Genomic DNA, 22,585 nt, shown 5'->3' with positions numbered 1-22,585 from the left:
AATAGTTTTGTAGTTTTAACCTTAACGTGTTCATTGTTACAATAGTTTTGTAGTTTTAACCTTATCGTGTTCATTGTTAGAATAGTCTTGTTTATAAAAAAAAAGAAACGTAGTTGTGTCATTGTTATATTCAGTCAACTGTACACAAATCCATCTTCTGTTCCGTTCACAGGACACACCCAGAGCCTTATGATGAACGACACCAACTCCTCCACCCCCTTCACATCGTCAGCAGACCTACCGATTACTGCCCCCTCCATCAACTCCTCCACCCCCTTCACATCCTCAGCAGACCACACCGCTCTGGCCCTGCTGATCACTACCCACTCCATCAACCTCATCCTGGGTCTCCCGGTCAACAGCTACGTTCTGTGGCTGATACTGAGTGGCGCTGGTGGGACGATCGCCTCCGAGTTCTTCTACCTCAACCTGATCACCTCTGTGATCCTCTCTTCCCTGGCCTCCGCCTTCCACGCATGGGTCTTCACGCACAACTTTGTTTTCCAAAGGGTCAGCTACTTTACGTTTGTCGCTTTCTTCGCCCTCTCTCTCCCGTCGTTCCAGTGCTGCATCTGCGTGGAGCGCTACGTGGCGGTGGTGCGTCCGCTGGTGTTCCGAAGGTACCGACGTCTCCGGTACAAGGCGGCCTGCTGCTGCGCCGTCTGGCTGGCGGTGCTCGCGCTCAGCTCGCTCGTCTTCTGGTCGCAGGCGGTGGCGTGTTGCGTCTTCCTGGGCTTCTGCGTGGCGTGCCTTTCCGTGGTGTGTTTCTGCTGCCTCTCGGTCCTCAGGGCCCTGAAACGGCCTGGACCGGGAGAGGGACAGAGGGACAGGAGAAGTCAGCCTGGAGCGGGAGAGGGACAAAGGGACAGGAGAAGTCAGCCTGGACCGGGAGAGGGACAGGGGAACAGGAGACAGCCTGGACCGGGAGAGGGACAGAGGGACGGGGGACAGCCTGGAGCGGGAGAGGGACAGAGGGACGGGGGACAGCCGGGAGAGGGACAGAGGGACGGGGGACAGCCTGGACCGGGAGAGGGACAGAGGGACGGGGGACAGCCTGGACCAGGAGAGGGACAGAGGGACGGGGGACAGCCTGGACCGGGAGAAGGACAGAGGGACGGGGGACAGCCTGGACCGGGAAAGGGACAGAGGGACGGCGGGGAGGGAAACGACCTGAAGAGAAGAGCTTTCAGGATCATCGTGGTCAGCCTGGTGGTGATGTCGGTGACCATCGTGAGCTACGTTCCCAACGCTCTGTCTCAGCTGCTGAACGGCTCCATGCCGGCTCCCACGTACATCACGTACGCCATAGCCTTGCTGTTGGCGTTCGTCCATCCGTTGCTCTACATGCACAAAGCTGGGAAGCTGCCGCGCTGCTTCCAGATCCCATCTAAGTCTCCCATTCTGTCGGAGACGCGGATTTGAATAGCAGCCACCCCTGGCCTGACAGCGTGTTGCGTGTTCGAGTCCCGTTCATGACGACCTTTGCTGCGTGTCTCTCCCCTTCTCTCTCTTCCTCTTTCATGTCAGTCTTCTAACCCTAACCCTAACCCTAACCCACTGTAAATATCAATAAAGGCACAAAAGCCAAAAACATATAAAAAAATAAATAATAATAATAATTATTATTATTCTTCATTTTATTTAAAACAAAAAACAAATCTAAGAAATTACATGAAAAAATAATAATTAAGTTGTGAAAATAGCAGATCTACAAGCACACAACGCGTCGCTTCACACTGCGTTGTGTGCTTGTAGATCTGCTATTTTCACTAGTTCCAAAACGTATAATCTCCCTTCTTTGCAACCTGTAATGTTTGGGAGCCGCTGCATTAGACCAAATCAAACGCATATTAGACCATGTACAGTATAGCAACTGTTTATTAGACCCTAGCAACCACCGTTTATCCCTGCAACCACCTGTTTCACCCTAGCAAAGACAAATATATTATGAATGACCTGGCAAATAGGGAGTGGCACAGGACACAGAAATATATCTTGGGGTTTTTTATTTCCCAGGAAGTTGGTGGTCTGTATTTTCTTTTTGAGCTATATACAGGTTTAATGTTTGTTTAATAAACGCCATTGACAATGAAGGGAAAACGTACATAATTTTGTAACTCATTATGTCATATTGTCTCTTTATTGTTAATGGCATTTAATGTTTGTTTGCGCACCGTTTGTTTTACATCACCATATCAACATGAGTTAGACTTTAATATATTAGCGCCCCTCACTTCACACGGGTGTGATATTTTGTAAAAGTGAATGCAAAGGCCACACAGTTTGGCACATATGGCATGCATGTATAAAATATGTGGCCAGATTTGACTGAGGGACCTCCAGCTTTTCACCAGAGATTTATTCATTTTTTTATCCAAATGTCAGAGCTGAAATTGACATGTAAATATGAAATAAATGCTTAGCTAGGTGTAATGTTAGAGTCCACAGAAGACATGTAAATATGAAATAAATGCTTAGCTAGGTGTAATGTTAGAGTCCACAGAAGACATGTAAATATGAAATAAATGCTTAGCTAGGTGTAATGTTAGAGTCCACAGAAGTGAACCTTTCAAGCCTGTTTTCTCAACTCGCTGTTTCTCTGCAGACATTACTCTATAAGCCATATCTCCAAAACTGGTGGGTCAAACTGAACAACCAATATGAAAATTCACTGCAACAACAATGTGCTTTTTGATTGATTGATTGATTGATTGATTGAAGTATTTATTAACAGTTTTCAGAATTACAGTACATTTCAAGCACAACTCAATACAAAAACTGTTAACTGTGAGTGGACGACACCATAGCATTGTTCACAAGAGGGTCCACCGTTTTCAATTCATCATAACTTGCTTGCATGTGTATCTGAAATTAATTCAAATTATACAATTAAAGTAAAGCTTTTTTACCATCAAGATCTCTTCAAAGAATCTCCACAAACACAGGTTACTTCTTTCAGTGTAACCCTTGACCCCCAGAAAATGGCACTCTTAAAATGACAAGGCCACCTGGTGGATTTACATAGAACTGCAGGCATATTTGCCACTGGGCTACATGAATAGTGTCACTAGATATTGCACATCCATCCATCCATCTTCAACCGCTTATCCGTAGTAGGGTCACGGGGGAAACAGCTCCACCAGAGAGCTCCAGACTTCCCTCTCCAGAGCAACATTATAGTTCTTAAGCCTATATCGACTGGCCGTGGCGTTAAAGAGCCTGATTGATGTTGGTACAAAAGTGTTCTTGAATCATTTGGCTGGTTGCAAAAAGAGTGAAGTAAGTGGCCCTTTAAAGATGGAGTGCCATGATTCTTTGTATTTGTTTGTGTCTATCTGTGGAGTTAACATTACTCTAATAGGCCCCCAGGTAGTGGTTATAATATTCAAATGTCTTCCTTTGTATTTTTGGTTTCTTCCTGAAAGCTGAAAGCCTTTTCAAAAATAATGATTTGGCGATCACAGTTATCTGAAATTGACGGAACACAAAGCCTGTGTTTATGCATATATTAAGGCAACTTTAGTGAAATGTGGAGTCGTGATCTCTCTCTCTCTCTCTCTCTCTCTCTCTCTCTCTCTCTCTCTCTCTATCTCTCTCTCTCTCTCATACAGTAGATAGTTAATACATCACTCAATTACACAAACTATTAGTTAACCAACGTATTAACTGTATGCTATTGCATGAGGAATAGTTGCAAAGAGGAAATGTTGAGTCGACTAAACGAGACAGGGTTTGATATGACATCACTACTATGACACCAGTCATCTCCATATTTGGACAAACTTTCAACTGAAGGCGACCTCTAATGGCTTCCAGTATAGAATAAAGATATAATATTTAAAAAAATGTGGGGGGAAGAATGCGCTGCAAGCTTCTCGTGTCTTCATTTCTTTTTTTGAGTGGTGCAAACCACTCCAATAACCAGCTTTGTCTGTATCTGTGTATGTGTGTACCTGTACATGAGGCCACGTACAGGTTGAGCATGGTTGCTATGGTTAGTGTGTGACGTCACTGCACCACTCAGTTCACACGGGTGTGATTTTTTTAGGTTGCTCTGGCTCCACAATCACAATAGTTTGGGTGTGAAAGGAACATTAGCGGCATTATTATTACTTTTTAACCAGAAGTGAACATTTCGTTGTATATTTATCTCAGACTCTTTTACCACATTGAAACAAACTAAAGAACCGATGATTGCGTTAAAATAAAATAAAATAAAATAAAATAAAATAAAATAAAATAAAATAAAATAAAATAAAATAAAATAAAATAAAATAAAATAAAATAAAATAAAATAAAATAAAATAAAATAAAATAAAATAAAATAAAATAAAATAAAATAAAATAAAATAAAATAAAATAAAATAAAATAAAATAAAATAAAATAAAATAAAATAAAATGAAATGAAATGAAATGAAATGAAATGAAATGAAATGAAATATAGCAAAAATAGCGACGCGTTTTGAGCTTGTAGATCGGCTATTTTTGCTGAGACAGCAATACCTCTGGAGTCAGGGACAAATTAGCCATTGGGCCAGTGGGGCCGTGGCCCAGGGGCCCTTGGCTCTCAGGGGCCCTTCATTGGCTGTTGATTTTGTTAAATTTAGGTTAAAAAGATGATAAAAACACAGAAAAACACGAAAATGTCGCGCGCATGCGTGCTATGGGGGCCCTTCAAATATTACCGGCCCAGGGGCCCTCATGGGGGTTAATCCGTCCCTGTCTGGAGTGTGTGTGGAACTACTGTATAGTGGCCCTTTGGAGTGGGTGTAGAACTATAGTGGCCCTTTGGAGTGGGTGTAGAACTATAGTGGCCCTTTGGAGTGGGTGTAGAACTATAGTGGCCCTTTGGAGTGGGTGTAGAACTATAGTGGCCCTTTGGAGTGGGTGTAGAACTATAGTGGCCCTTTGGAGTGGGTGTAGAACTATAGTGGCCCTCTCCATCGTCAAAGTTGCCCACCCCTGAACTAATACAACAAAATGTACTCTAGTATGGATGGATGCATTGTGGACCAGCCATAGTAAATATACTCTAGTATGGATGGATGCATTGTGGGCCAGCCATAGTAAATATACTCTAGTATGGATGGATGCATTGTGGACCAGCCATAGTAAATATACTCTAGTATGGATGGATGCATTGTGGACCAGCCATAGTAAATATACTCTAGTATGGATGGATGCATTGTGGACCAGCCAGAGTAAATATACTCTAGTATGGATGGATGCATTGTGGACCAGCCAGAGTAAATATACTCTAGTATGGATGGATGCATTGTGGGCCAGCCATAGTAAATATACTCTAGTATGGATGGATGCATTGTGGACCAGCCAGAGTAAATATACTCTAGTATGGATGGATGCATTGTGGACCAGCCAGAGTAAATATACTCTAGTATGGATGGATGCATTGTGGACCAGCCATAGTAAATATACTCTAGTATGGATGGATGCATTGTGGACCAGCCAGAGTAAATATACTCTAGTATGGATGGATGCATTGTGGACCAGCCAGAGTAAATATACTCTAGTATGGATGGATGTATTGTGGGCCAGCCATAGTAAATATACTCTAGTATGGATGGATGTATTGTGGGCAAGCCAGAGTAGACTAGCCCTAATCAGCAGGAATGACTGACACCTGTCCATATCCAACCGCCTCACTTATATGCTCCAAAAAGAACAGATCTACAAGCTATCAACAGGTCGCATCGCCGTGCGTTGATAGCTTGTAGAGCTGTTGTTTTGAGCAGGCGACGCCCACGGGGGGTGGGGTATTTAGATGGCTCTTCAAAGCCCAGTAGAACACAGTGCTCTGCAGATGAAACAACATGACACGGAAACACAGCCAGAAGACGGACCGGAGCTCTGTTGCTGTTGCCCTCAGCCAGGACCACAGGATTCTGATGGAGACCAAATTTGCTCTTTTTATCCAGCAGGTTGAGAAAGAAGGTTTGAATTCAGTTTGTCTGTCCTCATAATGAGATGGTGGTCTGTACTATGCTTGTAGTTTTCTGAAAACTTAAAGGTTGCTACATCAGTGGTTCTCAAGCATCTTCACATCAAGGAAAGGATCCCAGAGCCAAATTAACCTGCAGTGGCCCTTGGCTCTGGGTTTTAGGCCTTGACAAGCTTGGGGCCCTTCAGCCCCCCAGGCTGGAGGGCCTTACAAGCTAGGGCTCCTGGGGCCCTTCAGCCCCCCAGGCTGGAGGGCCTTACAAGCTAGGGCTCCTGGGGCCCTTCAGCCCCCCAGGCTGGAGGGCCTTACAAGCTAGGGCTCCTGGGGCCCTTCAGCTCCCCAGGCTGGAGGGCCTTACAAGCTAGGGCTCCTGGGGCCCTTCAGCCCCCCAGGCTGGAGGGCCTTACAAGCTAGGGCTCCTGGGGCCCTTCAGCCCCCCAGGCTGGAGGGCCTTACAAGCTAGGGCTCCTGGGGCCCTTCAGCCCCCCAGGCTGGAGGGCCTTACAAGCTAGGGCTCCTGGGGCCCTTCAGCCCCCCAGGCTGGAGGGCCTTACAAGCTAGGGCTCCTGGGGCCCTTCAGCCCCCCAGGCTGGAGGGCCTTACAAGCTAGGGCTCCTGGGGCCCTTCAGCCCCCCAGGCTGGAGGGCCTTACAAGCTAGGGCTCCTGGGGCCCTTCAGCCCCCCAGGCTGGAGGGCCTTACAAGCTAGGGCTCCTGGGGCCCTTCAGCCCCCCAGGCTGGAGGGCCTTACAAGCTAGGGCTCCTGGGGCCCTTCAGCTCCCCAGGCTGGAGGGCCTTACAAGCTAGGGCTCCTGGGGCCCTTCAGCTCCCCAGGCTGGAGGTTCCTGCTTAAATTTAGGTGAAAAAGATCATGAACACAAACACCCTAAAAATGATTGTCTGACTCAGGGGCCCTCGTGCACGTTTCAGCTGTCCCTGAACCACTCCCAAAATGATGTATTTGAGATGGGGTTTTTTTTCACGACTTATCTGCCATTTATTGTAATAGCCAAGCATAGAATATAGGCCTATGGTTTAAATTACATTACGCTTTCCCGGGCTAAATGTAAGCTAGCTGTTTTGTGTCTTCTGTTTTCCCGCTCAGCACAACAGCGCATGGACGAGTTGGAGAGCCGGATGGAGACCAGCTTGGCCATGGTGGATAAATACTACCACATAGAGCTGATGAAGACGCCTCCTCCACTACAGAAGATGCAGCTCAGGGATTTAATGAATGGTGATTGATTACTACCTGCTGGAAGACTAATCAATATTTGATAGCCAATCAGCATGCTATGTCTTAACTCATTTATTTATTTTTCCTTGATTCACTTCAGGCCTGAGCGTGAAAGAGTTCTTCGACAGAGTTGAAACTGGTTGTTCATTTTCCAACCCAAGTGACGTCTCCATTGCGGTGAAGGTGAGTTGTACCTTTCAAACTATTCTAAAGGCACATTCCACTCATATTAGTTCCAAAATATTCTAACTTCGACTCAAACCTTCGCCTATTCTAACTTCTCATATTGCCTAGGCTACTGGACGCTAACTACGGTAATTCATGCTTTTATCTCGTTTCGATGTATTGTAACCGTTTACTCTGGCCTGTGTGTAACAGGGAGACCTGTCTCCACACAGAGTTCTGTGTCCACTCCCCAATTCCTCAAGTGGTCATTGATTATCCCCTCCCCCTATGAAGCCGGGTACTGGCTTTATAGTGGGGAGGGGATAATCAGTGACCACTTGAGTAATTGGGCGTGGACACAGAACTCTGTGGAGACAGGTCTCCCTGTTAAAAAAGCTATATCCGTCTCCAACTCGTTCAGAATTCAGCTGCCAGACTGCTAACCAACCCAAAAAGACCCCCCTTTTAGCCACGCTTCACTGGTTACCTGTTAGTTACAGAATTGATTTTACTTTTAAATCTGTGAATGGTCCCCAGTATGTCTCTGACATGCTGGCTCCCTATACGCCTACTCTCACTCAGGTCCTCAGACAAAGCCCAAAGGGTGGCTGCAGCTGGCTCCCTATACGCCTACTCTCACTCAGGTCCTCAGACAAAGCCCAAAGGGTGGCTCCCTATACGCCTACTCTCACTCAGGTCCTCAGACAAAGCCCAAAGGGTGGCTCCCTATACGCCTACTCTCACTCAGGTCCTCAGACAAAGCCCAAAGGGTGGCTCCCTATACGCCTACTCTCACTCAGGTCCTCAGACAAAGCCCAAAGGGTGGCTCCCTATACGCCTACTCTCACTCAGGTCCTCAGACAAAGCCCAAAGGGTGGCTCCCTATACGCCTACTCTCACTCAGGTCCTCAGACAAAGCCCAAAGGGTGGCTCCCTATACGCCTACTCTCACTCAGGTCCTCAGACAAAGCCCAAAGGGGCTGCAGGGCTGTTACAATCCGGGCTCCCAAGCTGTGGAACGCCCTACTTATTAATTTAAGACTTGCAAAATGTGTGTGATGTAATGTTTTAAATCCCTTCTGAAAACCCACCTTTACATAAAGGCCTTCTCTTAAATTCCTTTTGCATACTTTATTTTATTGCTTCAATGCCTTCATTTTATGCTTTTTTAAATTTACTGATATCTTGTTGTAGCTTTATGTTTGTTACCCTGTAGTTTTTATGATTTTTACCCTGTTCTGTAAGGCACTTTGTGACGATTTCTTGAAATGTGCTATAAAAATAAATTAAACGCTAGTTCTACTTTACAACTACACGAGCAAGCCCAGTTTTTCTGCGAAATCACTTTAGTTTGTAATATTCCTTGCTTTATAAAATGGTTTAAGTGACCCAAATAAAAGATGCTCACTACAAAATCCTAAGAAGGCAATATAGATTATTTTTTTTCTTTTCCATTTTCTTCAGAGCGATGCCGACTCATCCTTCGCCACGCCACCTCTGACCAGCTCTTCCCTTAGAAGAGGTGACATCATTTATTTTTTTCATCAAGTTCTTAGTTAACGTCAGTTTAGTATCTGAAACCATGACACCAGTTTAGTGTCTGAAACCATGTGCACCAGTTTAGTGTCTGAAACCATGTACACCAGTTTAGTGTCTGAAACCATGTGCACCAGTTTAGTGTCTGAAGCCATGTGCACCAGTTTAGTGTCTGAAACCATGACACCAGTTTAGTGTCTGAAACCATGTGCACCAGTTTAGTGTCTGAAACCATGTGTGACACAGAGGCGGTCACGGACACACAGCCAACTCAAGGTACGGCCACGGAGCCGTCTTGGGGACCCAACGCAGCTCCTCTAAGGAAAACAAACAAATTAACGGAGCTGAACGTGAATCCCCCCCACCGCCCACCCCTTTTTTTTTTTTTTTTTTTTTTTTTTTTTTTTTTCCTCACTGTATATGTTTCTTTTCCCTTTTTACCTCCTTTATGATGAATTCCTGTTCTGTCTATATAGAAGTGTCTATTTGTACGTCTCTAAATGTTTTTGATGATTTGAACATGGTGGACCCTATTGGAAACAAGTGTAATGCTTAATTGGGTCGTCCACTCACAGTTAACAGCCTTTGTATTGAGTTTGTGCTTGAAATGTACTGTAATTCTGCAAACTGTTAATAAATTATTCAATCAATCAAAAAAACACCAGTTTAGTGTCTGAAACCATGTGTGACACCAGTGGGATATAGCTTGTTCTAATCCAAACCGATGGTCTTTTGTTTGTTGCAGTCAAGAGCGCCGTGTCACGCCAGAAAGCAGAAGCTCCGACGACGACTAAGGCCTCCAAGGTAACGTGACGACTGCTGGTCAACTCCATAAATGTAGCTTATATAATGTATTCAAATAATTTCACTTAAACTATACGTTTTTTTTTTTAGTTCATAAGATTTTAAGGTTGAAATGCTAAGGCACTAGAGTTCACAGTTCGGCTTGTTGGCTGTTAATGTCAAATTAAATAAACGTACTGCCAATAATCTGTGTGTCCATAACATCTTAGGGTGGGAGACTGAGAGCCCTGGTCAACAGTCAGAGCACAGGCAGTCTGAGGTCATTGTATGTTTTATTTAACCAGTAAAAAAACCACATTGAGACTAAAGTCTCTCCTCTATAAACTACAACGTGGTGGCACTGAGTTCCTACTTTGCTTTCTGCAGGACTAAAACTCGCTCCTGTGTGGCCAAGCAGAGTGACCAGACACAACCCCATCTCAGGTTGGTTGGCGCCTCGCAGATCCAACGGCTGTGATTTCTACGTGAAACATCTTGTATGTCCATGACGTGTGTTGTTAACAGAACATTTGTAATGTCAGGTCCAGGTCTGTGTCTGCTGCCGGCGATCTGCAGCTGACCATGTGCTCTTCTCAGGGAAAGGTACGCCCTGGATATTCTGAACTCTGCTGTAGCCATTGATTGAAATATTAACAGTTTCCAGAATTGCAGTACACGACCCAATAAAGCATTACACTTGTTTACAAGAGGGTCCACCTTGTTCAATTCATCAAAACATTTAGAGACGTACAAATATAGACACTTCTATATAGCCAGAGAACAGGAATTCAATATAAAAAGGGAAAAGAAACATACAGTGAGGGGGATGTGTGTGTCTTTCAAGAATGAAGACACACTGGTAGAAAATGGACCTTGAGTGATCCCTGCTTCTATCTGAAACTTGTGTTGCAACACATTCTCTACTCTATTGTACATAATCTGTATACTGACGAGAACACATCAGACAGGCTGTTTGCCAATGAATACTTCTATGAATGGTATCGTGTGTGTGTAGTGTGGTTGATTTTATTTGTAATTGCTGTACCGTCTGCTCTGAACACAGAAGATCTTTCTGACGGAAGAGACTGTGGAGGACATGGACCTGAGTGAGCTGGATGCTGGAGCAGTGGAACAGATCCATAAAATGAAGGTAATATTAGTGAGCTGGATGCTGGGGCAGTGGAACAGATCCATAAAATGAAGGTAATATTAGTGAGCTGGATGCTGGGGCAGTGGAACAGATCCATAAAATGAAGGTAATATTAGTGAGCTGGATGCTGGGGCAGTGGAACAGATCCATAAAATGAAGGTAATATTGGTGTGCTGGAGCAGTGGAACAGATCCATAAAATGAAGGTACTATTCTAGCGATGCGTCATATTGAAGTATCTGCATTGTCTAATCGACCGACCGCAGCTATTAAACCCAAACCTTTTCATGTCAGAGACCCCCAAATTTACACTAGATTAGCCTGTGGACCCCCAACTGAAAAGATATGCCAGGGACCCCCATGAGAGAAGATATTTACGGCTCTAGCAGTGATTCTCAACCCGTTTAATTGCAAGGACCCCCGTTTGGCATGCATTAGTCCAGTGGGGTCCGGGGACCCCCAAGGGTCCTTGAGGGAGTTCTAGGGTACCCAGCTAAATGATAGTTTGGACCCTAATGGGTCTATTTGGTTCCAATTGCACACTCTCAGAGTTCCATTGCTTTTACAATATAAATTGAGTACCAGAGATAGAAATTACATTAAATGGGGGGTCTGTAATACGCATGTCAAACTGGGGGTCCTTGAAATGAAACGGTGTGTGTGTGTGAAATTAATCTGTTTGAACCGCTTCGCTCTGAATTTGACTTGGGGCAAAATTAGCTAAAAGGAAGGGTTACAAAACTTTGTTTGCCAGCTGCTGTGGACATTTTAAATAAGAAAATGGTTCACCTAATCCCCACTGTTCATGATCACTGTTGCTGCGTTTATGTGACTGCATTTTATACAGTAGTTTAATGCATCTGTGATTTATGTAATGTTTTATTGTTGTGTGTGCCAAAGACAATTTTTTTTTTTTGTAAATTGAATGGACAAAGTTCTCTTTATCGTTTCCTACAGCGTGTGATGGATTTCTTGGCATGGAAGATCAATCTGCCTAAGAAGTGACCTGCCCAGTATTCACTGACCTGCCCAGTATTCACTGACCTGCCCAGTATTCCAGCCACACGGATCACTTTCTTTTTTTTTAAGTATTAATTGATGAAAATAAATGTGTCATTTAAAACACGTCATTGTGTTTCTTTCTTTCAAGCTCATTTTGTGCATAATAGTCTTTATGTAATGGTTAAAGGAAGGAGGTTCAATAGAGCGTTGCAGTCCCGCCCCCTACCAGGGCCCAGGAAATGATTCTCCGTTCATTTTCCTCAGACATTTCAAAAAGTATTTATTTAAAGACCTTTTAAGCGTCGTACAAAGCCAACTCTTGTCGTGATAAATCATAACAAACACAAAATTTCGGGCTGAACAAATAATTAGAAGAAAACGGCAGGTTACAACACTTTGTGGTTTTTCTTCTTTGTAATTATTTGTTTGGCTCTATTGTGTTTGATTACTTGGGGTATTTATTGGCTGAGTGACTTGTCCATTCCAGGGTATTGATAGGCTCAGTGATTTGTCCATTCCAGGGTATTGATTGGCTGAGTGATTTGTCCATTCCTGGTATTTTAGCTGTTCTCAGAATCAGTGTCTACTAAATCTACAGTTATGTCGACTAATGTATTTTGTCGGGCCTTGATGCCGGCTGTTTTTACACTTGCTGAAAATAGCAGATCTCAACGTGTCGCGCTGTAGATCGGCTATTTTCAGCATGCAACCAAGAGTAAAATTACTTATACTGGATCCCTTGTCCACTAGTCCCTGACAGTCTAGTTTTGATTTGAATAAATTGTCCATATATTTAGAGGGTAGAAAAAGGGTAGTCTAACATTTTTCGTCAGTTTTAGTCGACAAAATCAACACTGTTCAGAATGAAATGTGAGCCAGTTGCCCACAATTACAAATGTAGAGTATTACCATTTAATAGACTAATCCATGGAGCGGTCGGTGCCCTGTGGGCCAGGTGTAGGCAATCAATACTGAGGTGTCAAGCTGCGCTTATAATGGTAATAAACCTGACCTCAGCTATGGCTGCGCCCAGCCCAGGACCGACCCCTCTGTGGATGTGAACTGGTGTGCATGCAGCGGACATTTTGGCAACACCGCCACTAGATGGAGACAACCACCAACACCTGAGAAGGCACTAGGCTAAAAGGAATTGTTTTCTCTGTACAAGACACTGATATCTAGATGATTAGATCTGCTGCAAATTGTGTCTCCATGCCAGTGGTTCTCCACCTGTGGGTTTTAGGGGGTCCCCAGATGGGTTTTAGGGGGTCCCCAGATGACAGTGAAGTGACAATTGAGGACTTTTAATTTAAAAGAGACCATTACTGCATCAAAAGAATCTATATTATTAAACTGGTCAAACATTGGCCAAATTTATATAAGAGGAAAAAACGTATGAAAATAGCGTTTCGCAACTCAAGGCGTTGTGCGCTTGTAGATCGGCTATTTTCACTATCTGTGGAATCAAGTAAACTAATGCCTCAACTCCTAAATTCCAACTCCTTGATTCTTTCTACACCTGTGAACTTGTGATGTGACACAAAGGTTGAAGACGAGTTGTAATAACTTTCATTTTAATTCGGTAAAATGTTTACAGTAAATATTAAAAAATGGACAGTAATGAAATGTAACTCAAATGGATCTAGTTGACAATTTTGTTTTGCCCACTTGAACATGAATTAATGAAAACACTGAGCCAGTCACACACATTGTGCTGACCAGTAGCTGGCCTAGTCACACACATTGTGCTGACCAGTAGCTGGCCTAGTCACACACATTGTGCTGACCAGTAGCTGGCAGAGTCACACACATTGTGCTGACCAGTAGCTGGCAGAGTCACACACATTGTGCTGACCAGTAGCTGGCCTAGTCACACACTTTGTGCTGACCAGTAGCTGGCCTAGTCACACACGTTGTGCTGACCAGTAGCTGGCCTAGTCACACACGTTGTGCTGACCAGTAGCTGGCCTAGTCACACACGTTGTGCTGACCAGTAGCTGGCCTAGTCACACACATTGTGCTGACCAGTAGCTGGCCTAGTCACACACGTTGTGCTGACCAGTAGCTGACCTAGTCTCACACATTGTGCTGACCAGTAGCTGGCCTAGTCACACACACATTGTGCTGACCAGTAGCTGGCCTAGTCACACACATTGTGCTGACCAGTAGCTGGTCTAGTCACACACATTGTGCTAACCAGTAGCTGGCCTAGTCACACACACATTGTGCTGACCAGTAGCTGGCCTAGTCACACACATTGTGCTGACCAGTAGCTGGTCTAGTCACACACATTGTGCTGACCAGTAGCTGGCCTAGTCACACACATTGTGCTGACCAGTAGCTGACCTAGTCACCCACATTGTGCTGACCAGTAGCTGGCCTAGTCACACACATTGTGCTGACCAGTAGCTGGCCTAGTCACACACATTGTGCTGACCAGTAGCTGGCCTAGTCACACACATTGTGCTGACCAGTAGCTGGCCTAGTCACACACATTGTGCTGACCAGTAGCTGGCCTAGTCTCACGTAGCCAGACAACTAATCCACAATCTACGAATGTTACAGTCTCTGGAACTACAGCTCCCCAAGTCAGAGTAAGGAAGCTGCCATTTCCGTTCAAATATATTTTAACATATCTTTTCATTTTTTTTCTATTTCTGTTAAGCAACATTATAATGCTTAGATGATTTAGATTCATATTAGGATAACTGTATGACGGAAGCATTTATATTTTACTCATGATCAGAGCTTCAGTTGCTCCAGACTGTATGACGGAAGCATTTATATTTTACTCGTGATCAGAGCTTCCGTTGCTCCAGACTGTATGACGGAAGCGTTTATATTTTACTCGTGATCAGAGCTTCCGTTGCTCCAGACTTTACTCATGATCAGAACTTCCGTTGCTCCAGACTGTATGACGGAAGCATTTATATTTTACTCATGATCAGAGCTTCCGTTGCTCCAGACCGTATGACGGAAGCATTTATATTTTAAAAAAGTGGTTCTTCGTATTTTGCGAAGAAAGCTATTGGGAAGCTTTTATTTTGCAGATTGGTCTCAGATTTGGCGGACTTTCCCCAACTAGTATAGAGCGCCGAAGTCCTGACGTCACTCGCTCGTCCCCTCGATTCCCCTGGTTCACGGAAGTAATTTCTCTATGGAGAATAACATGGGCTCATCTTAAAATCGTTTCATATAAGCGTTGTGGTCCAAAAATAAACAAGCTGTCTCAGTGTTATTGTCGGGGAGGTGTCTCTGTATCGTTATATTGTCGGGGAGGTGTCTCTGTATCGTTATATTGTCGGGGGGGTGTGTCTGTATCGTTATATTGTCGGGGGGGTGTGTCTGTATCGTTTGCGACAGTCAGTCACTCATATATGATAGTCTGTTTCTAGCGAAAATGTAACTAATTCAGTAGCAGTAACAATAGCGTTTTCTCTCAGTCAGTTGATTCTTCATATCCATATGAGTGAAACGGCCGGGATGACATGTTTATTTTTTTTTCCAGTTCTTATATGAGGCGATCTAAAACCCCCCCTATGGGGATTACAATGCAAATAAAAAGTACATGAACCGGTGGATTTGCGCCCTCTACCGATATTGTCATCAGACTTCGGTGCTCTATTACAGTGTTACGGTGAGTTCATGTGCTGCCCCCCAGTGGTCATGTGCTGCCCCCCAGTGGTCATGTGCTGCGCCCCGGTGGTCATGTGTTGCGCCCCGGCGGTCATGTGCTGCCCCCCGGCGGTCATGTGCTGCCCCCCGGCGGTCATGTGCTGCCCCCCGGCGGTCATGTGCTGCCCCCCGGCGGTCATGTGCTGCCCAGCGGAGCAGCAGCTCTCCCTGTGTTGTCTCTCCTTCATGTAGAGCGTGTCGTGATGCAGCGTGGCCTTCAGCGCCTCGTCCACCGTCAGGCCCAGGGTGACCTCCTTGAACACCCGACACTTGGACAGCTGGAGGACGTCACACAGGACAACAGTTAGTTAGTTCACATGCAGGAGACACTTGGACAGCTGGAGGACGTCACACAGGACAACAGTTAGTTAGTTCACATACAGGAGACACTTGGACAGCTGGAGGACGTCACACAGGACAACAGTTAGTTAGTTCACATGCAGGAGACACTTGGACAGCTGGAGGACGTCACACAGGACAACAGTTAGTTAGTTCACATGCAGGAGACACTTGGACAGCTGGAGGACGTCACACAGGACAACAGTTAGTTAGTTCACATACAGGAGACACTTGGACAGCTGGAGGACGTCACACAGGACAACAGTTAGTTAGTTCACATGCAGGAGACACTTGGACAGCTGGAGGACGTCACAGAGGACCACAGTTAGTTAGTTCACATGCAGGAGACACTTGGACAGCTGGAGGACGTCACAGAGGACAACAGTTAGTTAGTTCACATGCAGGAGACACTTGGACAGCTGGAGGACGTCACAGAGGACAACAGTTAGTTAGTTCACATGCAGGAGACACTTGGACAGCTGGAGGACGTCACACAGGACAACAGTTAGTTAGTTCACATGCAGGAGACACTTGGACAGCTGGAGGACGTCACAGAGGACAACAGTTAGTTAGTTCACATACAGGAGACACTTGGACAGCTGGAGGACGTCACACAGGACAACAGTTAGTTAGTTCACATACAGGAGACACTTGGACAGCTGGAGGACGTCACACAGGACAACAGTTAGTTAGTTCACATGCAGGAGACACTTGGACAGCTGGAGGACGTCACACAGGACAACAGTTAGTTAGTTCACATACAGGAGACACTTGGACAGCTGGAGGACGTCACACAGGACAACAGTTAGTTAGTTCACATACAGGAGACACTTGGACAGCTGGAGGACGTCACAGAGGACAACAGTTAGTTAGTTCACATACAGGAGACACTTGGACAGCTGGAGGACGTCACAGAGGACAACAGTTAGTTAGTTCACATACAGGAGACACTTGGACAGCTGGAGGACGTCACAGAGGACAACAGTTAGTTAGTTCACATACAGGAGACACTTGGACAGCTGGAGGACGTCACACAGGACAACAGTTAGTTAGTTCACATACAGGAGACACTTGGACAGCTGGAGGACGTCACACAGGACAACAGTTAGTTAGTTCACATGCAGGAGACACTTGGACAGCTGGAGGACGTCACACAGGACAACAGTTAGTTAGTTCACATGCAGGAGACACTTGGACAGCTGGAGGACGTCACAGAGGACAACAGTTAGTTAGTTCACATGCAGGAGACACTTGGACAGCTGGAGGACGTCACACAGGACCACAGTTAGTTAGTTCACATGCAGGAGACACTTGGACAGCTGGGGTACGATTTGAGAGTATGATTTCAATGTATGAGACCCGGGTACTCAGGAAGGGGAAAGCTATTACTAGGGACAATACACACCCGTTACACAGCCAATACCATCTTTGACCATCAGGGCGACATGGTACCTTCCCTACAGGCTAGGGCCTCAAGATCGTTTGTTCCCATAAGTATATGACTTATGAACAAGCAGGCCCGTCTCAGTTCTGTGCATAAAGTGTGATGTGATGCCTCTTGGAACTATGACTGATGGCCTTCTGTTGGCATTGTTTCTTTATTGTCAATGTACTGTGTGATCTGTTTGTTTGTATGTGTTTTCTGTATCCTGATGACTGCTGTGCACAAAACACATTTCCGAAAGGACAAATAAAGTGTATATATATATATATATATATAAGACATGGAGAACTGTTGGGCAGGGTCGTGCACACACAGACATCAAAGGGGGCTTCAGCTAGCCTGGCTAATAAGCCAGACTAATATCACACAACACTGTCGCGGTATATCAGTCTGGGCTGGCTCCACTTGGATTTCATTTCCCGGGGGGCGGGTTCCTCTTTGACGCAATTGGTCAGAGCTACTGTCAGTCAAAGGTCTCAAGCATTGAATGTCACTGTACCAAAGCCCGCCCATATTGCATACCGTGTCCCGATTGGTCCGACCTGTTCTCGGTTGTAGGAAAGAGGCGTGCTACTGAGCCTCGCCAGACCGTAATCCGCTGGTAGGCAACTTTTTTTTGCCAACGGCTGATTCGGTCTGGTTTATTAACCAGGCTAGGCTTCAGCACCTGCCCTTTTACCCGTCTGTAAAACAACTGCCCCTTTACCCGTCTGTAAAACAACTGCCCCTTTACCCGTCTGTAAAACAACTGCCCCTTTACCCGTCTGTAAAACAACTGCCCCTTTACCCGTCTGTAAAACAACTGCCCCTTTACCCGTCTGTAAAACAACTGCCCCTTTACCCGTCTGTAAAACAACTGCCCCTTTACCCGTCTGTAAAACAACTGCCCCTTTACCCGTCTGTAAAACAACTGCCCTCTCCAGACCACGGATGCAGCGTTTAACTACATGGTGAAAGAGATGTAAAATGCCCTCCTCTCCTTTCATGCCATGCTGGAAGGCAGCGTTCAGGAGAATTGCTTTTTTCCCCGAAGTCTCCTGAACTTGAACACGGTATTTTGTGAAATCCATGTCGTTACACCTGCATCTCCACTAGTTGAAGAGTGCTGGGTTGCGCCCTAAAAATAGCTGATTTGAATTAAATGGCTGAGCTTGTAGAGCTGCTATTTTTCAACAGCTAAAGTATAACATGATAATGTTTAAAACACCAAAAGGGAATGGGTTAACCTTCATAGCAGGACAGACAATGAATGGGTTAACCTTCACAGCAGGACAGACAATGTCGTCCTGTGTGTTTTATAATAATAATGAAGTGTTCATCCTTCTCATCGTTACCTCATGGAAGTGGAGCTTCTTAAACATGGCGATGCTCACTGGGTTGTCCAGACCGATCTTAGCCTCGAACTTCTGTATGCCCAGCCTGGTTATCCCTGAAGAATATACAGTACACATACCATTATGTACACTTATGATCCTAGATGATACATATTTCTATGTATTTGATGCATTGCCTTGTGTTTTCCTTGCTTACTGTAAATCACTCTGGATTAAGAGCGTTTAAATGTCTGCTTACCGTAACGCAGTGTGCTTACCGTAACGCAGTCTGCTTACCGTAACGCAGTGTGCTTACCGTAACGCAGTGTGCTTACCGTAACGCAGTGTGCTTACCGTAACGCAGTGTGCTTACCGTAACGCAGTGTGCTTACCGTAACGCAGTCTGCTTACCGTAACGCAGTGTGCTTACCGTAACGCAGTGTGCTTACCGTAACGCAGTGTGCTTACCGTAACGCATCATCATCAGTGTCACCTCCTTCCCCAGGCCTTGACCTCTGTAGCTGGGCTCTGTTAGAACAATAAAACAATACATTGACCTCTGTAGCTGGGCTCTGTTAGAACAAATACATTTACCTCTGTTAGAACAATAAAACAATACATTAACCTCTGTTAACATATTACCACCCAGGGGTATTAAGGACTATTAAATCTGAGCGCCCAGCGATGTACAGCAACAGAGCACATTTAGCGACGCACCAGCCAGGCGCTATCCCGTATGTAGCTGAAGTAGCTAGATGTAGCCAAAACACTCCCGAGGCGATCGACAACAACGCGAGGTAGTCAGGGGTAGTCGGAGGTCAAGCTCACCTGCGATCATGACCTCCAGCTCGGCCAGCGAGGGGTCAGCGGGGTCAGTCAGGAAGATGTTCACATCTCCCACCATGCACTGCTCTTCCTGTAGCGTCGGCTCCGCCCACCGCTGCTTGTCCAGGATGATGAAGGTCAACTCTGATTGGTGCACAGAAAAACAACAAGATGATGGTCAATTCTGATTGGTGCACAGACTAAACAAGATGATGAAAGTGCATTCTGATTGGTACACTGATGTGATGTGAAAACATAAAAATTCAATAAAGAATGCCTTAGATATAGACAGAGTTACGCAAACTGCGTTCACTTCATGGGGCTTCAGTCCAATGAAGGCTCTCCTACATAGACTTCTATTGAGAATGAGAACAACCAACTGGGACAAGTCCTGGACCGGAAGTAGGCGGGAATGCATTGGACTCAGGCAACAGCCCAGCTTCTATTGGGAATGGGGACAACGTCCACGTGCTACATCCGGCCGGGGAAACTCTCCCCTGTCAGGTGAAAAGAAGCAGCTTGGACTACTCATGCATATAAGGAAGCATGAGGTCAGTCCGCTGCACCACCACAGCACTGAGGGACGTTGATCTGGGCCTGCTCTGTGCGTGCGTGCGTGTGCGACGTGCGTGTGTGTGTGTGGGTGTGTGTGTGTCCTACTGTCATCGTCCTCTCTCCAGTCTCTCTGCATGTCATACTCCTGCTCCAGAGTCAGAGGTTCTGACGCCGTCAGCTTCTGCAGCTCTGCAGACTTCATCCATTCATGATACCTGCAGAGACACGCACTAAACTTTAGGGCCATGTCGCTAATGGAAATGACAACATGCAGATGTATGGACAAGTGAACTCTCACATGGCAAGTGTCTGGAAACAGCATGAAGTAAAGTAGAGAGATGTTTTGAGCTGAGCCTATTCTGTTTTCCGATTATTTCCCCCCCCTTTTTAAATTGATTATGCATGCGTGAAGCAGAGTGTTTTTATTGACATTTTCTGAATATTTCTTTATTCTGTGAAATTCAATAAAAAGACTAAACTGAGTTAATTGTCTGAGTTTGATTGCTGAAAGTAGGTCTGCATAATGTTGTGTAGTAATTACAGCTGCAGATATAGCAAATTTGCAGATAGAAATGTTTGCTTATATTTAGACAGGTATTTACTAGACAGGTAATATCCTCACTCAACAATTGAATTGTTCTTTCAAATGTTTTATTGGGGCTCCTTATTGCATATATATATATATATATATATATATATATATATATATATACATATATATATATATATATATATATATATATATATATATATATATATATATATATATACATGTCTTCTGTGGTCTCTAACATTACACCTAGCTACATGTTTAAGCATTTATTTCGTATTTACATGTCAATTTCAGCTCTGACATTTATTTCAGACATGCTTTAGTAGCCTATGTGAAGAGTCTGCCTGTGCTATTAACTCATTTTGGATAAAAAAATAAATTCAGTTTTTCTCCTTTGGTGAAAAGCTGGAGGCTACACGATGACAGGCTCTCAGTCAAATATGGTCACATACACATTATGATGTATACATGATGACACACACACACACAGCTGGGAATAATATTAATACTACTAATATTGATTCAAGAGACAACAGAGCAATCATATACTACACAAGCTGCAGACGCAATAAAAGGTATACAAAAAAAGCTATCAACGCGTCGCGGTGTTGTGTGGCCAAAGCGCGCACACACACGGAGAGCTAACGGTTTTATTCATTGTGTTTTAACGGTTATTATATGAATCCAACCTGGGCACGTGGTCTGCATTGTAAGGCACCAACACCACCTTCTCTCCCTCCAGCAGCGTGTTCTCATTGATCCTCATGGTGGAACTATTAGGACAGTACTTATTATTATAACGGTTAAAGGTTTAAAATATACAAACACATCGATATGTATTATTGCGTCTCCATTTCTGTTCGGCTCTGTTTTGGGGGCTACAGCAGGCAGTGTTGCCAGATATTGCGCGAGAGGAGTAAGAAATAAGCATCGAGGTCTATGAAAACAAATGTAAAATATAAATAGCAGCTATTTTCAACAAAACCAATATTGAGTGACAAAAATGTGGATTTAAAAAAAAAATATAGGCCTACCGGTATTTTGACGACACAACACTGGTATGGGGGGAACCCTGGCACAAACTACTATTAGATTTAGCCAGGGTCCATGGACAAATACATTAATGTGGGGGTGACAGGGGGTCCTTGATAAGATATGGACACGTGTGAGAATCACTGGTTTAAACGATATTAGGAAACAAGCCTAAATCAGCAACTATACTTTCGAAACAAGCCCCTCAACTACCAATATTTACAAGCGCCTTATCAGATAAAACAAGCCCAAAGTCGCTTATAATTAGCGGACATGGCAACACTGCTCCAGTTCACTTCCTGCTGCTCTATAGCCGCGACACACAGCGGGGAGAGGTCCCCATCTACTGGACGGGAGCAGAAAGGACATAATTATAATGCAGTCAGTGGTTTTCAACTCTTTTCATATCAAGGTGACAGCTAGGTGACAGGTCCATTATTTATTCAGCATTTGAGCCACGAACCACCACTTGATGACATTTAGCCTCTCAGACCCCGAACTTAACTACCAAAAACATTTTGTTGTCGGTGATAAGATTTTGTCCACAATTCAATTTACAATTTAGGCATTTAGCAGACGCTCTTAATCCAGAGCGACTTACATTAGGCAAGAACAAAAGCATGGGAATACATCACATATATAAAATGCATTTATCATGAAACATGCGTAAGCTAAGAACGTAACTAGAACATATCTATATAATGAAACTATACATATAAACTATACATATACTAACTATACTATGCTATACATATAAGTGCTATGACTACATACAATGCAATTATTGTGCTGTCTACATGACATGCTATAAGTCTGTTTCAAATGCTATCTAAGTCTAAATTCGAAGAGATAACAGGCAAACGTTGATCAAAATAACAATTGAGAGCGTAAAATGAAACCAAATGGAGCTATGGGTTAAAGATCTAGGGTCCATTTGGTTACCAACTCTCCATCATTTAGCTGGGGACCAGCTGGAACCCCCTCAAGGACCACTGGTATAATAAGTTATTTTATTATA

General features: G+C 44.5%; 2 protein-coding genes across 3 annotated transcripts; one reads left to right on the top strand and one right to left on the bottom strand.

Annotated features, from left to right (window-relative positions):
- Window positions 1-5,794: 5,794 nt before the first annotated feature.
- LOC306915164 (borealin-2-like) lies at window positions 5,795-11,954 on the top strand. Its single transcript, XM_079492416.1, has 10 exons — window positions 5,795-5,953; window positions 7,065-7,196; window positions 7,297-7,379; window positions 8,826-8,883; window positions 9,643-9,701; window positions 9,911-9,960; window positions 10,068-10,124; window positions 10,223-10,283; window positions 10,744-10,830; window positions 11,787-11,954. Exons 1-10 carry the CDS (start codon window positions 5,833-5,835, stop codon window positions 11,832-11,834), a joined length of 756 nt encoding a protein of 251 aa, XP_079348542.1. The 5' UTR covers window positions 5,795-5,832; the 3' UTR covers window positions 11,835-11,954.
- A 1,428-nt stretch (window positions 11,955-13,382) lies between these two features.
- nat9 (N-acetyltransferase 9) lies at window positions 13,383-21,702 on the bottom strand. Of its 2 annotated transcripts, XM_079492415.1 has the most exons (7): window positions 21,570-21,702; window positions 21,225-21,308; window positions 20,088-20,197; window positions 19,431-19,571; window positions 19,071-19,130; window positions 18,624-18,718; window positions 13,383-15,784 (listed from the first exon to the last, which is right to left on the bottom strand). In XM_079492415.1, exons 2-7 carry the CDS (start codon window positions 21,299-21,301, stop codon window positions 15,464-15,466), a joined length of 804 nt encoding a protein of 267 aa, XP_079348541.1. In that variant the 5' UTR covers window positions 21,302-21,308; window positions 21,570-21,702; the 3' UTR covers window positions 13,383-15,463. The 2 variants fall into 2 exon arrangements, with proteins under 2 accessions (XP_079348541.1, XP_079348540.1); XM_079492414.1 differs by lacking the exon at window positions 21,570-21,702 and having other exon boundaries at window positions 21,225-21,426.
- Window positions 21,703-22,585: the final 883 nt, after the last annotated feature.

Source organism: Electrona antarctica (assembly GCF_951216825.1).
Source record: "Electrona antarctica genome assembly, chromosome: 22".
Lineage (NCBI taxonomy): Eukaryota > Metazoa > Chordata > Actinopteri > Myctophiformes > Myctophidae > Electrona > Electrona antarctica.
This window is presented reverse-complemented; position numbering and strand designations above follow the sequence as displayed.